Source organism: Schistocerca nitens, chromosome 2 (genome assembly GCF_023898315.1).
Source record: "Schistocerca nitens isolate TAMUIC-IGC-003100 chromosome 2, iqSchNite1.1, whole genome shotgun sequence".
Taxonomy (NCBI): Eukaryota; Metazoa; Arthropoda; class Insecta; order Orthoptera; family Acrididae; genus Schistocerca; species Schistocerca nitens.
The window spans coordinates 682986124-683002514 of NC_064615.1; the positions used below are offsets into that span (position 1 = coordinate 682986124).

General features: G+C 39.5%; 1 protein-coding gene across 2 annotated transcripts in view; it reads right to left on the minus strand.

The window, feature by feature from the left end:
- The window catches only part of LOC126236822 (mitochondrial dicarboxylate carrier-like), an 80507-nt gene that overhangs the window by 21758 nt on the left and 42358 nt on the right, over positions 1 to 16391 (minus strand). For both annotated transcript variants that reach the window (XM_049946422.1, XM_049946423.1), the window contains exon 4: positions 2 to 168. In XM_049946422.1, the coding sequence (XP_049802379.1) occupies positions 2 to 168 (167 nt within the window). The remainder of the gene's footprint in view (position 1; positions 169 to 16391) is intronic.

Consider the following 16391-nt stretch of genomic DNA (forward strand, 5'->3'; position numbering starts at 1 on the left):
CTTTCTTCGTAATTCAGGAGATAATTTGATGTCATTCTGCATGCGTACGTTAACCAGGTCTCCAGGGGTGCCAACAAAGCCTCCAGCAGCACCAGCAACTGCTGCCATTCCAATCCGTTGGTAAAAAGGTATTGCTTCACCAGATGGGGCGACAGCCTGCTTTGTCACCTGCAATCCATACAATGCCTGTTGAAGTCTATATGATTTTTCACATTAGTATCTTCACATTAATAAATGGAAATGATAGCAATGGACTGGCAAAAAAGTTATTTCCTCAAGTTTCCACACTGTGATATATAAGGTATTCACAGTTACTGAGATAAATGCACCAACTCAAGGCAGAATTTCCTGACTTCTGAACTTTCAATGCCAATGTGGTACTGAATGGAAACACAATATCTCAAAATTAATTAGTAATTACCACCACAAGGATCATAACCTTACCTCACCAACTGTGTATATAATAGCAATGGTGTGATCAGTTGTGTTCGCTTTTTTCGAGCTGCAGAACATCAGTAATTATTTCCTTTGTCTGCCACAACATAACTGCCATAAACTTTTATAGCAGACTTCAATGATGTTGTAATTGATAAACTAGTAGATAAACTGTGGGTTATCTGACCTTTTGAGGCTATCTGAAACTACCACACAGATTTAAAATGGGCATTATACTAAGAGATCTTGCAGAATTCTCATTGGGGACACTGTGTTTCTTACACTATTTCCACCCTAATGGTACTTGTGGTTAATAGTAACAATACTGATTTAGGATGAAATCTACAATTAACAATCACAATACTAGAAGTAAAAATGATTTCATTGTAGGCTAAACAGCCCTATCTAGGATTCAGATTGGAGTTCTATATTCTGGCGCAAAAGTTTATAACAGGTTGCCAGTGCAAATGTGACAGAAAATTGAAATTTATAGCAGACTTCAATGATGTTGTAATTGATAAACTAGTAGATAAACTGTGGGTTATCTGACCTTTTGAGGCTATCTGAAACTACCACACAGATTTAAAATGGGCATTATACTAAGAGATCTTGCAGAATTCTCATTGGGGACACTGTGTTTCTTACACTATTTCCACCCTAATGGTACTTGTGGTTAATGTTTTTAATGTTTTTAACCACTCTTATAACTTATCAGAAGATTTTATTTTAAATCTGTACAAGTAGTGTTCAATAAGTAACGCAATGAATTTTTTTGTTTCTCGGCCAGTTTAAGTTGAAAGAAATTTGGAATTTGTTCTGGCACATCGTGGAACATTCCCACTTCAGCACCTATAGTGGCATGAAATTCCAATACGTGGTGGCGCTACACATAGCCTTCAAATTTGCATCTGTAATGGAGGTATGTTCCAAGCAGAGAGCTGTCACTGAATTTCTTTTTGTGAAAAATTAGCATTATGTCACCACAAAAAGGCAAATGAACTTCTCCTTTTCCAGGACAATGCAAGGTCTCACACAAGTCTGTGCACCTGAGAGGAGATCACAAAACTTCATTGGACTGTTCTTCCTCTTCCACACTATAGCCTGGATCTCGCACCTTCCAGCTTCCATCTGTTTGGTCCAATGAAATATGCACTCCATGGGAAGCAGCACATAGATGATAGCGAGGTTATTAATCCAGCAAGACATTGGCTCCAAAGCTGATCAGTAGACTAGTACCATGCAGGCATAAAGGCCCTTCCAATAAGGTGGTGTAAGATCATTGCACTGAATGGAGATTACATTGCAAAATAGGGTTTTGTAGCCAAAAGAGTGGGGAATAATATGGTGTATTGGAGTCTTGAATTAAACCAATCTGCTTTCATAAAAAATGTGTTGCATTACTTATTAAATGACCTTTGTAATTTTCACTTCTCTAGTGCATACACAGCTCATGGCATCCTGTCTAAAGATATATAAATGCACTGCTTGAAATGTTCAATAAAAGCTGCAGCTGAATCATGCAAGATCACTAGCGGTGACATTTTTCAAAGTAGCTGCTTTTCTCCTACTAAACACTAACTTAAAAGTAATCTTCATAATTATCAGTGTGAGAAGATTTGAACTAATTATAATTTGTTCTTAATATACTTCACAGAAATAGCCTGCTGTAGCTGTCTCTGCCTGTTGATGTGTAACTTGACTCTTTCCACATCCCTTCCTTGTGAGATTTACGGAACATTATGCATGAATTAATCAATTAATTGATTAAAAGCACAGCATCACCATGCTTCAAACTCTTGACTATATTAGCAAGCTGATATAAGGAGCAGCCATAGACAGAAACACAGGGCTTTGCCTAAGTTCAACTCCAGGGTTAGAAAGACTTCTGGCACCACACTATGCATGCTAAAACTGTCTATAATGTTTCTAGTGACATTAAGGCACGGTAGATCTACACTGCCTGAGACAAAAATTGAAGCGACCAGAATACATGTAACTTTGTGCCCTTACACACCATCAGCGAGCATGTAGAAAGACTGAGTTGAAATTCTATGTGACAGGTAGAAGGGACACCAGAGTGGATGCTGTCCATGTTTAGTATTGTTACTAGGCCTGGTAGAGTATATAAGGGATGTAAGCAGTGTCAGCTGCTGAGTGATCCTTGTGAAGGGCGTGCAGATGCCACATATTTGAATGAGATGGCATTATCAGCATCTGACAGAGTTTGAAAAGCACCTCATCATTGTAGGACCCCATCTGGCTGCCTGGTTGATTTGTGTGATATCTAGATTTGTTGGGAATTCAGGTGTGGCAATGGCCAGATGTTGGACTGCATGTGAACATGAGAGCAGGCATACCCGTTGTCAATGTCCAGATTGACCTCATCTGACCACAACAACAGAGGGTTGTCATATTGTGCATGAAGCACACTGCTACCCCTTCACATCTGCACCTGCCATCTGGGAACAAATAATGGTCTCCTTGCAACATTTGGTGTATTGTACCCCATTGGCAGGAGACTAAAAGCACACCGGCAAGGAAATTACCATCAAATGAGTAGGCTGCTGCTACATCAAAACTCAACATGTGCGGCATGGTGGAGTGACTAGGAAGCAAGGACTCCTGAAGAATGGCATCACACTGTGTTCAGCAATGAATTGCTGTATTGCTCTACCTCAAATGAATATTGTTGGAGTGCACAGCAGAAAACTGAGGAGAGGTCAAATTCTTCCAATGTTTTGGAGAGACACATGGTGTTACTCCTGGCATCACAATATGAGGAGCCATCGGGTATGACGTCAGGTCATGGCTGGTAATGACTGAAGGAACTCTGGATGCAACATGTTTATTTATTTATTTATTTATTTATTTATGCATTTATTTTACCTGGCAAGATTAGGGCCTTCAGGCCCTCTCTTACACCTAACCAGGCATACTCAGATTCAACAAATTTCAGTTTCTACAAAACATTAAGGACATATAACATGTTATACAGCATTTATGTTAAAGAAAAAAATAGAGATTATAAATGTAGTACAATGATAATTATAACAATCAAAAAATAATTATAACAATCAAGAATAATAATAATAATAATAATAATAGTAGTGACTATGTATATGAAAGTAAACATATTTTTCTTTTATGAATGTCAGTCCTATTGCTAGTTGGGAATTTTCTCATTATATTCTTGCAGCTTGTGAATTATTCTCATCAAGCAGAGTCGTAAGACGTAGAATGGGGTGAAAGAGATATAGAAGAGGTAGATAGGTTAGAGGAAGAGAAATAGAGTGGTAAAATTCGAAGCTATGATGGAGAGGAGAAAGAAAGAGATGAGAGGGGCACAACAATGGTGGCTATACTGTCCCTAATATGTAAGTCTTGAGTTCCCTCTTGAATGTTGAGTGGTTCTGGATAAGACGCAGATCACAGGGGAGCACGTTCCATAGTCTTATGGCTGAGATGGAGAATGACACGGAGAAAGATTTTGTGTTATGTAAAGGTACAGCCAAGATGCTAGACGTATCCGATCTGGTATTGCGGTTGTGGAATGATGATAGGTATTTAATGTGAGAAGATAAGTATTGGGGGAACCAGTGGCTAAGAAATCGATGAAATAAGCACATCGTGTGGAGATCGCGTGCCTTATGTGGGTGTATCCAACCTAGCTGGGAGTATGAAGGACTAATATGATCATACAACCATATATTGCATACGTATCTAACGCAAGCATTCATCACTAGCTCGAGGCATCTCGAATTTTCACTATTTGTACCGTGTTGAACTACATCACAGTAGTAAAGATTAGGCAAGACTAGTGTTTGGACTAATTTTTGTTTACAATGGGTTGGAAATATTTTTCTAAATTTTTGAATTGCATGTAGGGAGGAGAGCGATATCCGGCAAGCTGTGACTGTTTGTTCTTCCCAGTTTAGGTGTTCATCCAAGATTATTCCAAGGTCTTTTACTGTTTTTTGGTATGGTAGTTGGGTACCATTGAGGAGTATTTGAGGGACTGTTTCGCGAAAGTACCGACTGATTAACTTTGGATGAGATATAAGTATGACCTGGGATTTCTTGGGGTTTAGTTTCAGACCTAGGTTCTGTGCCCATCGAGAAACAGAGCAAAGATCTGCGTTCATACTCGCTACTGCGTCAGCAATGTTCTTGGGGCTTGCACTTATGTACAGTTGGATGTCGTTGGCATATAGATGGTAGTTGCAGGAGTGAATCACTGAAGAAATATCATTAATGTACAGTGAGAAGAGTAATGGACCAAGGACGGAGCCTTGGGGAACTCCAGAGTGCACGTTTTTCCATGATGACTTTTCCGACCCACAAATGACTTGATGACTTCTGTTTTTGAGGTAGCTGTCGAACCAGTGTATTGCGCTGTTTGAGAAATTCAGCTGCTTCATTTTAATCAGTAATATATCAAAGTCAACTGTATCAAAAGCCTTGCTAAAGTCAAGCAGTGTTAGGATGGTAGCTTCACGTCTGTCCATAGCATGTTTAATGTCATCAGTTACTTTGATTAATGCAGTTGCTGTACTATGGTGCTTTCGAAAGCCCGACTGATATTTGTCGTGGATGTTATGAGTTTTGAGGTAATCCATCAACTGTTCATGGACAATGTGTTCTAGGGCTTTATATATTGCAGGTAGTATGCTGATCGGCCTGTAGTCACCAGGCGACTTAGGGTTGTCAGTCTTGGGTATAGGTTGAATTAAACTTTCCTTCCACTCAGTGGGATATGTACTACTGACAAGAGACAGGTTGAAGATGTCTGTGATGACTGGAGTAATAGTGTCTACGACGTTCTTAATCATGCCAATGCTCACTCCATCATTTCCTACTGCCTCGGAAGAGATTCTCATAATTGCCTTGTGTACTGTGTCGGTAGTGACATGTTTTAAGAATTATGTTGCGGACATCCTGCATCCTCATGCGTTACTTCTCATGCAGAAGAATTGTGGTGCCATTTTTTAATGTGTGTCTACGAACAGTCTGCATTATGTTGATGTACTCCTGTGGCCAGCAAGATCCTGAAATGTCTCCACAACGGAATGTGTGGGACCAGCTTGGACGTCAACTCCATCCTTCCTGCACCACTATCCAGGATATCTAGAATGAGCCACAACAGTTGTGGGCCAACTTCCCTCAGGAGAGCTTACAATGGCTTTATGAAATCCTTCCCAAACAAATCAGTGCATTCATCCAGACCAGATTTGGGGTGAGGGAGCAATGCTATACTGGTGAGTTGGGTCACACTACCAAGTTCTTTGTAAATGTGACTTCATTTTGTAATCACTGAAATAACATTGCACACCCTCTTAACCTGTAACTTTTCATTTTGTTTCCTCCTAACCTTCAAGGTGCTTTGGTTTTTTTTTTTTTTTGTCATCCAATAAATTTTCCTGGTTGTTTCACATGTCACCATTCACATGAGGCCTCATGGCAGTGTAGCAGAATTATAAATTTTTCAAGTTTTGAAAATCTGAGGCACTTATCAGCTTTAAAGAATTAATGGATAGTGAATGAATCAGGGGGCTGTGAAATGGGTAAGTAATAATGAAAACACTTGCCCCATGTACCAAAATGATGTTATACTTCATCAGTCCCTTTCTATGAAATATTACAATGTACATTAGAAACTGACTTTAACCATGTTTCTTCAGCCCATACACAATAAATTAACTGCATCTTGCTTATCCATGTCTGGAAAATGTTCATCTTAAAGTGATTACAGGCATTATTAAAAAAAATTACACAATTTTAAAGGACTTAAGCAACATAAATGGTAAAAAGGATTCACTTCTTAAGTTTAATGTATGGTATGAAATCTAGTTACAAACCTTAAATGAAGAAATACAGCATCTGCACTGAGTCCAATACAAAGTTTTGAATGATTGCATTAACACTTTAGCTGCCACAGACATACTTGCTATTAGTCGTGCTGGGCTTAGTCATTATCACCTAATGTTTCTACCTGCAATAAGTAGCCTGTGTCTGAGCATCTAGCTGGGTTACTCAAATGGTCTGCCTTGACCTGTGTTGAACATTTTTGGAGGGAATTTTGCACTCTCCCCTTCTGTTGCTCTAAGTTTAGCCACCACTGAGACAAAAATTATTTTAGGTGTAAAAATTAGTTTCAGACTTTGAAGCTCCTCTGCAAATTTATGGATGTCACAAATTCAAAGAGATGAAAATATGGTTATTCCCTCAGAGTTTATTATATTATTTTGGTAAAACATTCTAATAGTTGCTAATATCTTCAAATTCTTTGGAAGAAGTATCAATTACATCACTTGTTATGCAAAATCAAACAATGGAAATTCCAGGGTGGAATAACAACGATATTATGAAATGGATAGACTGCTTTCACCACACTGAGGAGGAGCAGACAGGTACAATGAAAGGAAAAAACTATCAGTCTTTTTATTGTGCCTGTCTGTGAATCAATGCTGATAGCTTGTTGAAACATAAGACTGTAGTGTTATACCTGCTGTTGTAGACAGCTTAGGCTTGTTGCTTTTAGAAACTGTAGAGGACTTACCAGTTAATCAACACTTAATCATTCATACTCACTGTTGTTCTTTGTGAGTGTCTTAATGATCTCCTCCTCAGTGCAACAATGATGCATTGTCATTTGCTTTGTAGAACAGAATACAAGAGAAACAAAATGATGGCAATCCTGACAAATGGTAATACATGAAGTGCAGCAAAATGAGATCACAACGGACAAATCTATCCAAAAGCAACTTAACAGCCAGAATTGTGAAAGGTTACTGAGATACAGGGCAGAAAGTCTCATACACTTTAACTCAACATCATTCAGATACCTGTATGTGGTGCAACTACATTCATTATTAGCACTCAGGGGTCAGTAAGGAATCCTAGACAGTTCATCAATAGCAATGAAATAAAGCCCAGAAGCCATGCTTATACTTGTCTGTAACACCTGGGGAACAGCAGAGCATGATGAATTAATATGTCAATAGTAGTCAAAGAGTATTTACAGTTAAAAATGAGTTACAGAAATAGAATGATAGTGGAAATTCCAGGACAGAAACAATAAACAAAAAGAGAAAAGACAATCACTTATTTGCAGTTGACTGATATATAGCATAGAGATGCACATACCAGCAGAAAATTTCACAAGCTAGTGAGTAAGGTACCACTCTTTTTCCAAGGATTCACTTACTCACACCCCTAGCTCCCATTCTGTCTGTCTGTCTCTCTCTCTCTCTCTCTCTCTCTCTCTCTCTCTCACACACACACACACACACACACACACACAGATATATATAACTAAAAACCCCTCCAGTTCCCCTGTGTCAAAACCGCAAACACCCAAACTGATTTCCCTGCAGTAAATGTGGTATATATCTTTGTGTGTGTGTGTGTGTGTGAGAGAGAGAGAGAGAGAGAGAGAGAGAGAGAGAGAGAGAGAGAACAGAAAAGGCTAGAACAGAATAGAAGTTTATTGTCTCGTAACATAAAATTTTGAGTCATTGACTTAATGTACAGGAGACTCGTCAAAACACAAAAATTGGTTGACGATTTTCCTTATAGCAGTAATATAATGTACTGTACTGATTAATTAATTAATTAAGCAATTAATAATGTTTCTTCAAAAGTAACAACCTTTTAAAATTTTACAGCCCTAAGTACTTGCTCTCTCCTACTCAGATTTACAGGTTGTCATTCATGAATTCTTCTACTGAACTTCCACAGATTTTTTAGAAGTGGGAGACATGATTTTCTTCACCCAACATTATGCATATTTCTAATGATGATTTTCCAAAGTTTTAATATTCAACACACATGGTTTGAATTATCCCAAAATATAATTCCATACCTAATTACAGGCTCAAAGTAGCTGTAATATACTACTTTTCTTGTGCCCATACTGGTAGCATTGTACAATGTTCTTGTTGCAAATGCTAGGCTATTTAATTTATTTGCAAGGTACTGTAGGTGTGAGTCCCATGATAGATTTTTATCCAGTTGCATTCCTAGGAATTTTACACAGCTAGCTTCCTGCAAATCCTGGTTTCTGTGACTGACCTGAGTATCATTTAATTTTTTGCTCCATGTTTAATTTTAACACGTTTACATCAAATCAGATATCTAGTTTTAGAGAGCACTTAACTGAGAAAAGATAAAAAAGTTTTAATTCATCACATATAATAAAATGACATAAGAAATGAGTTTATGTGGTCCATTCTATATTGTTTCATCACAGCATAATCCCAGGATGCTGATTCCAACAGTCACTGGGTGATAATATAGAAAAAATGCTGTGAATGAATTACACAACTATCTCATTTGAGAATATCACAGAATGTAACAGTATTACTCCATAAATAAGAAATTTTGCTAAAGAACTTAAATGAATGGTACAGCATAACTGTGTAAGACACGGGCTTCAAAATGGCTAGATGAGCTATTCTTGCTGACGTTTTGTAAAACAAAATATGGAACAAGGCCCAATGATCAATTGTTGCTGCCTTTTATGTTTCGCCAAAGAACAACACGGACAAACTATAACGAATAATATACTGCTATTTACTTCACATAGAGATGTGCCACTGAAAAGATCAACAGTAAGGGAAACAACTGGAAACAATGATAGTATGGAAACATCAAAACGAAATCTTATGTTGGTTAGGCATCACATTTCATGAGTTAAGAGGGCAGATGGCATAGCTATTAACCATAGAATGTACAAGCAACTGAAAATTTCTTTAAATGTTTGCATAGTTCAATTTGAGGAATCACAGAGAAAAAAATAACCTTGCTTCACCATCATTTCCCAAAGCCTACAACATGCAAATTAACCTTACATCTGCAGAAAGAACTGCAGAGAACTACAGTCCACCATCTAAAAACTGATCCCAACCTTACAATCCTACCTGCCATCAAAGCCTCCATCAACATTGTTTTGAATCGCAAGGATTACCTGGCGGAAGGACACCGTCAGCTGTCAGATACTTCCACCTACAAACCTTGCCACAGTGACCCAATTCCAGTAACCCAGCAGGATCTACAGTCACTACTCAAATCCTTAGGCCCATCCCAGAACCTCTCCCCAGAGTCCATCTCTCTACTGACCCCCACCATTCCCAAAACTCCCACCTTCTACATGCTTCCTAAAGTCCATAAACCCAACCACCCAGGACGATCCACTGTGGCCGGTTAGTGTGCCCCCACTGAGAGAATCTCTGCTCTCATAGACCAACACCTTCAACCTATTATCTGGAACCTGTCTTCCTATATAAAAGATACCAACCATTTCCTCCACTGACTTTCCACAGTTCCTATCCCTTTACCACACGGTGCCCTGCTCATCACTATTGATGCCACCTCCCTGTACACTAACATTCCTAGTGCCCATGGCCTTACTGCTATTGAACACTACCTTTCCAGACACCCTATGGATTTCAAACCAACAACCTTCTTCCTAGCCGCCATGACCAACTATATCCTCACCCACAATTACTTCTCCTTTGAAGGCATTACCTACAGACAACTCCAGGATATGGCTATGGGCACCCGCATGGCACCATCCTAGGCCAATCTATTCATGGACCATCTAGAGAAATCTTTCCTAAAAACCCAGAATCCGAAACCCCTCATCTGGTTCAGATTCACTGATGACATCTTTGCTGTCTGGATTGAAGGTGAGGACATGCTATCTAAATTCCTCCAGAACCTCAACAACTTCTCCCCCATTTGCTTCACCTGGTCCTACTCAACCCAACAAGTCACCTTCCTAGATGTTGACACCCACCTCAGAGATGGCCTCCATCCATATCAAACCCACTAACCACCAGCAATATCTCCACTTTGACAGCTGCCATCCATTCCATACCAAGAAGTCTCTCCTGTACAGAATAGCCACCCGTGGTCGTCGTATCTGCAGTGACAAGCAGTCCCTCTCAAAATATACTGATGGTCTCACTGAAGCCTTCACTGACCATAATTATCCTCCCAACCTAGTACAAAAACAAATCTCCTGTGCCTTATCTTTCCAGTCTCCCAACACCTCCCAAAGTCCCACAGTCCTGCCACAGAGGAGCGTCCCCCACATAACACTGACACAGTACCATCCAGGACTGGAGCAACTGACTTACATTCTCTGCCAGGGTTTCGATTACCTCTTGTCATGCCCTGAAATGAGGAATGTCCTGCCCACTATCCTTCCCACCCCTCCTACCATGGTATTCCACCGTCCACTGAACCTACACAATATACTCGTCCATCCTTACACAACCCCTGCTCCCAATCTCTTACCTCATGGCTCATACCCCTGTAATAGACATAGATGCAAGACCTGTCCCATACATCATTCTACCACCACCTACTCCAGTCCAGTCACTAACATCACCTATCCCATCAAAGGCAGGGCTACCTGTGAAACCAGTCATGTGATTTACAAACTAAGCTGTAACTACTGTGCTGCATTCTATGTAGGCATGACAACCAACAAGCTGTCTGGCCACATGAATGGCCACCGACAAACTGTGGCCAAAAAACGAGTGCACCACCCTGTTGCTGAACATGCTGCCAAACATGATATCCCTCATCTCAATGACTGCTTCACAGCCTGTGCCATGTGGATCCTTCCCACCAACACCAGCTTTTCTGAACTGCACAGGTGGGGACTTTCCCTGCAATACATCCTACGTTCCCGTAACCCTCCTGGCCTCAACCTTCGTTAGTCACTGTCCTCACCCATCCAGGCCCCTTCCAGTTCCCAATCCAGCACTACACAACCGTCATTTCACCGCCACACCCAGTCTTTTAATTTCTTTTTATTTATCTCCTTTCCACTACTTACACACCCTCCCCATCCCCTCTCCACCTTCGCTCCTGCCCTCCGTCTAAATTGCAGTACTTCACTGTCCACCACCCCCACCATACTATCCCACCTCCTCCCTGCTCCAGCCTCCTCCTTACCCCCATTGAGTTGCCACTCCCATCACGCACTGGAGTTGTTTCTCACAGTGTGGTTTCAGTTATCCGAGGCTGCAGACGTGTGTGCAAGTTGCGTTTGTGTGAGTGTGAGTGTGTGTGTGTGTGTGTGTGTGTGTGTGTGTGTGTGTGTGAGTGTACGTGTGTCTATTGCAGACAAAGGCCTTAATGGCCGAAAGCTATATTTGTGTGAATATCTTTGTTGTGCCTATTGCGTCTCAGCATCTCCACTATATGGTAAGTAGCAACTTTCCTTCTCTAATATTGTTACATTCCATCCTGGATTTTCCATTGTTTGACATATAACATTACAAATATGGAACTTGGGAATGTTAACTCCAATAATTCTACTAATGATGAGTATAGAATACTCAGTGAGACGAGTACAGTTTGTTCACAAAGTTCTGAATGATTTTTCAGGAAGGTATGGGAAGAGGATGAAATAAGCTCCATCCACAGACCTGCGGCACATCGATGTGACAGTGTTGGGGGAACAAGCCACACATTCATCATGCAGTGCTGACACACTAAATGTGTTTACTGATTTGGTATGGCAGGGCAAAGCAATCACTTCACAACAGCTAAAGTACACGTGGGTACTATATTGCCAGACTGCCATTGTTAGTAATGGCTAGACAAAAAACATAAGCAAGCCAAAGTTGACAGACTTCTACTGACTTCAGTCAGTCAAGAACTAGGGACCATTGGCTGAGGATGTTTTGTGCAAATAACAGTGAAAGTACTGACACTATTGATTACTTCATAATTGATTTGAGACTTAACTTGGTATTTGAAAGATGCTAACATTTGGCTATATTATGTAGAAAAAACCCTAATGATATGCTGAGAGAAAAAAATGCAAAGAAGGTAGGTAAAAGGTATGGTACAGTATAGTAAGCAAGGTACAAGGAAGGATGTCATAAATGACTTATTCTCAAAAAAGAAGGAACAGATTCCAACACCAGGTATAAGAAAAAACAGGATTTTAATGGCTATGTCTGCTTTGATACTAAGTTAACGTTCAATATTAAGTATTAGTGCCTAAATTTAGAATAGAAAGGGCAGATGGTTTACACCATGAACAATGTCATTAAATCCTTAAAACAATGACACCAAAGTGTTTCCTTACATGAAAAGAATTTATAACAAAACTTTTTTTAAAAACTCTGAAGGGTTTAGCACAGCTGTTTCCAAAATTCTTAGTACTGAGGAAACAAACACAGTACTTCAACTCCTGTGTAAGTTTTGGGGAGTGGTTGATTTTATTTTGAAAAAACTGTTTTGTGAAAACAGGAACATTACTTTATTTTTTGTTACCAGGCAGAAGGACAAAATAATTTTATATCCAAAATCACCAGTGAAAATTCAATGAACTGGTGCAATGAGAAGACTATATGTCTTGAGATAGGACAGACCTAGCATTTTCAGGTCTAGATTTTAGGCAAAACTAAAACAGAAATGAGGTTGTAACAACAACGACTCTGTACTATTGTACATATAAGTAATTCTTTTCATCTGATTTTATTATAAACTTGTGTAGTCGATGTTCTGATTTCATTTCTTTTTGTTTCATGCCATTATGTTAAGAAAACTGTAAATAAGTTTCAATGTGAATATTAATGTTTACATCAAATGTCAAGTAATATTGTAATAGAATTGAAATGTAACAAATGTTGAAACTGTTGTAAGATGTTTAAAATTTTAACTGTGTGTCTGGTCCATACATAGGCAATGTGTTAGGATATGTAGAATGCAAAACCTTGGGTGAATACCCGGTCTGTCAGGGAGCGGTAAAAGGTGGATGGCAGGCGAGCGTGGGAAAATGAACGCGGGCACTGCATGGCACAACGGGCACAGTAGTAGTTGGAGTTTGGCACTGGTTTGAGCAACACCTTCTGGAGCGAGGAGGCTCTCCTGGAAGACATAACTTCACTGAGCCACGGGTATGCCCTTCCAATGCCCACACAGCATGGCAAAATTCCATAGGCACTAAATGGAAAAGTATTGCGACACTAAGAAGAATTAAAGTGCCGAAACGTCAAGAGCCATAGCTGTGGTTGTATGTGTGCTCTGTGCCTCGCCATCTTGCCGCCCATCAACCGCTGCATCGATACTAGCAGGTTGAAACTTTTAGTACTGTATTCGTATGGATCAGAGAGTGAACTGTGTTTGTTTGGTGCAATAATAATCTAAATTTTACCAGAACTTTTCCATCATTTAATTATCCTCACAACTACCCTAGGCAGGGTCCTTTCCAAACGTTGTGCCATCTGAGTGTCCCGAAATGAAAATTAAAAATAGTGTTAATAATAATTATTTGCAGAACTAGCTATATTAGAATGGTGTTTAAAGAAATGTTTTGTTAATGAACCAGTAAATGAATAGTGAAGGTCTAACGAAGTCGAAAGATAACTTTAGTATTGTTATAGTAATGAAGTTTTATTATTTCGAGACAGATTTAAAGGCATTTAAATGAGCAGTAAATAAGATGAAAAGAGTATTAACTTATATACTGGAAATCTTGAATGAATAATAAATTCAGTAATTATTTTTTTTTAAATACAATGATCATTACAGTTTCAGGGTCCCCTGCCCCTCATTCATTTGAATTCTGAAGTGTGCTTAATTGGTTTGACCAGCAAAAGTTAAAGTTAATATAAAAGTCAAAATTTATCAGTGTTTTATCTGTATCAAAATTGACATTTTGTGTGTGGCATGCAAGTACAATTTCTAGGGTAACCTATGCCCGATTTTAATCAGATTAATAGACAGTATAAAGTTTTGTAGTAAACATTATAGTGTAGCGTTATGTATTCGTGATTTTCCATATCAGTACAGAACGTGAAACTATCAGTTCAATAGATTTTCTGGTTCTAAAATTCTACTATATTATGCAGTGTTACAACTTGTTGTTTTGCACAGAGAAGAAACTCAGTTAATGCCTAATTAGGCTGGCGACCATATTATTGTCACATTGGTAGCATCTTCTGGTTTGCTTTTGATCCATCTTGACGTGCGATTGCATTTCGAACTTACTTGACGGATCATTGTTATTACAGAGTGGATGTAAGTCTGATCTGCCACCATTCAGGTACACGCGGTCGATATCTATGCAAAAAATCCTTTCTCATAAGGTGAATCCCACTCACTTACCATGGCACAGGCTTTAACAAGTAATGTGTGGTGGTGGTTAGTGTTTAACGTCCCGTCGACAACGAGGTCATTAGAGACAGAGCGCAAGCTCAGGTTAGGGAAGGATTGGGAAGGAAATCGGCCGTGCCCTTTCAAAGGAACCATCCCGGCATTTGCCTGAAACGATTTAGGGAAATCACGGAAAACCTATATCAGGATGGCCGGAGACGGGATTGAACAAGTACTGTGTCAGGGATTACACGGTGGCCTGTACCCAAGGTTGTCTACATAAAATAATGTGAGCATTTTACTGGAGAATGTATTGCAGCACCAAAGTTATAGTAAAATTGATGAATGCACTTGCACATTTCTAATTTTTGTATAGTTTTTGGACAGTGACTCTAGTGGGAGTTGGGTATTTTAAAGCTCCTTTGCAAACACAGAACTGAGTGAATTCAGTTATTGATGGTCTTTGCTGGGAAAATAAGTTTTTTGAGCTGAAAACAATGTAAACCTCTCTGAGCAGATATTTTCTTAAGGAAGTTTCACTAATGCTGTTCCCTATAATATATGTGATGTTTCTTTAAGGAGTGTAAAATCTGCGAAGGAACTTTGTGAAGCATTTTCTTGGGAGTTCCAATTAAACAAGAGTATCTGAATCATACATGCTTATGGAGAGTACAATATATCCTAGAAATTATATTAATGGAACTCCCATGGAGCCCTGAGCGAACCAAGGGAAAATTGCATATCCCAATTTTAAATAGGGTCTATCTCAATCAAGAGACATGCTTTGCTGTAATCATTGACTTTTTCTGTTTTTAGTAGGATAAACTAATACTACAGTATACATCTTTGACACATTAATGCAGAGGGTGTCAAGAAATGAGCTAAGTGTAAAATACATTCATTTTGCACATTTATTTACATATATAGGATATTTCAAAACTAGAGGGCACAATTAGAGGTATGTGTTCCTCATAGGTAGAAAATAAAGAAAGTTTATTAAAACATGTGCCCAGAAATGTTTGGTTTCCTAGTTATGGCCTTCAAACCAATGACAATCAGTGGAATATTTTTCATCCCATGGTCAGCTGCTGTGGCAGACGATAATAATGGGACAGTTAATTTCAAGATGAAGGGTATACTAAGTACTTTGTTTGGCATTTGACATGTACTCAGATCTGAAGCTGTTACGTGTGATAAGGTGGATGGCAATGGCTTTGGCTCATCATTTGTATCAGGAGAGGTACCCACAGTATTACTGTTCAGATCAGAAGAATGTCTCCACTGCCATCCGAGTGCTCATCTGGTAGGAAGATGGTATGACCAGGATCTACAACTGCTGATATAGTGATTCGGAGGGGGTGGGGGGTCTGGATTCCGCGCACACATCTCCTTCTATCAGAACACAAGGGTTAGTGTTGCAAGTTAATGTTCCTCACACAACTTTCTGGAGACTGTTGCGATAGAAAAAGTTGTATCCTTATCATTTGCTACATGTACAGGCCCTGCCGCCTGTGGCTGGATATCTTTCCAGTCTCCCACCATCTTCCAAAGTCTAACTGTCTGGCCACAGAGGAGCATTCCTCTCATAACTCAGTACCACCCACAGCTGGAGCAACTGAATTACATTCTCCACCAGGGTTTTGACTACCTCTCGTAGGGCCCTGAAATGATAATATCCTTCCCACTATCCTCCCCCTCCCCCCTTTCTCACAGTGGTATTCCACCATCCACCGAACCTACACAATGTACTTGTCCATCCCTACTCAACCCCTGCTTCCCAACCCCTTACCTCATGGCTCATATCTCTGCAACAGACCTAGATGCAAGACCTGTCC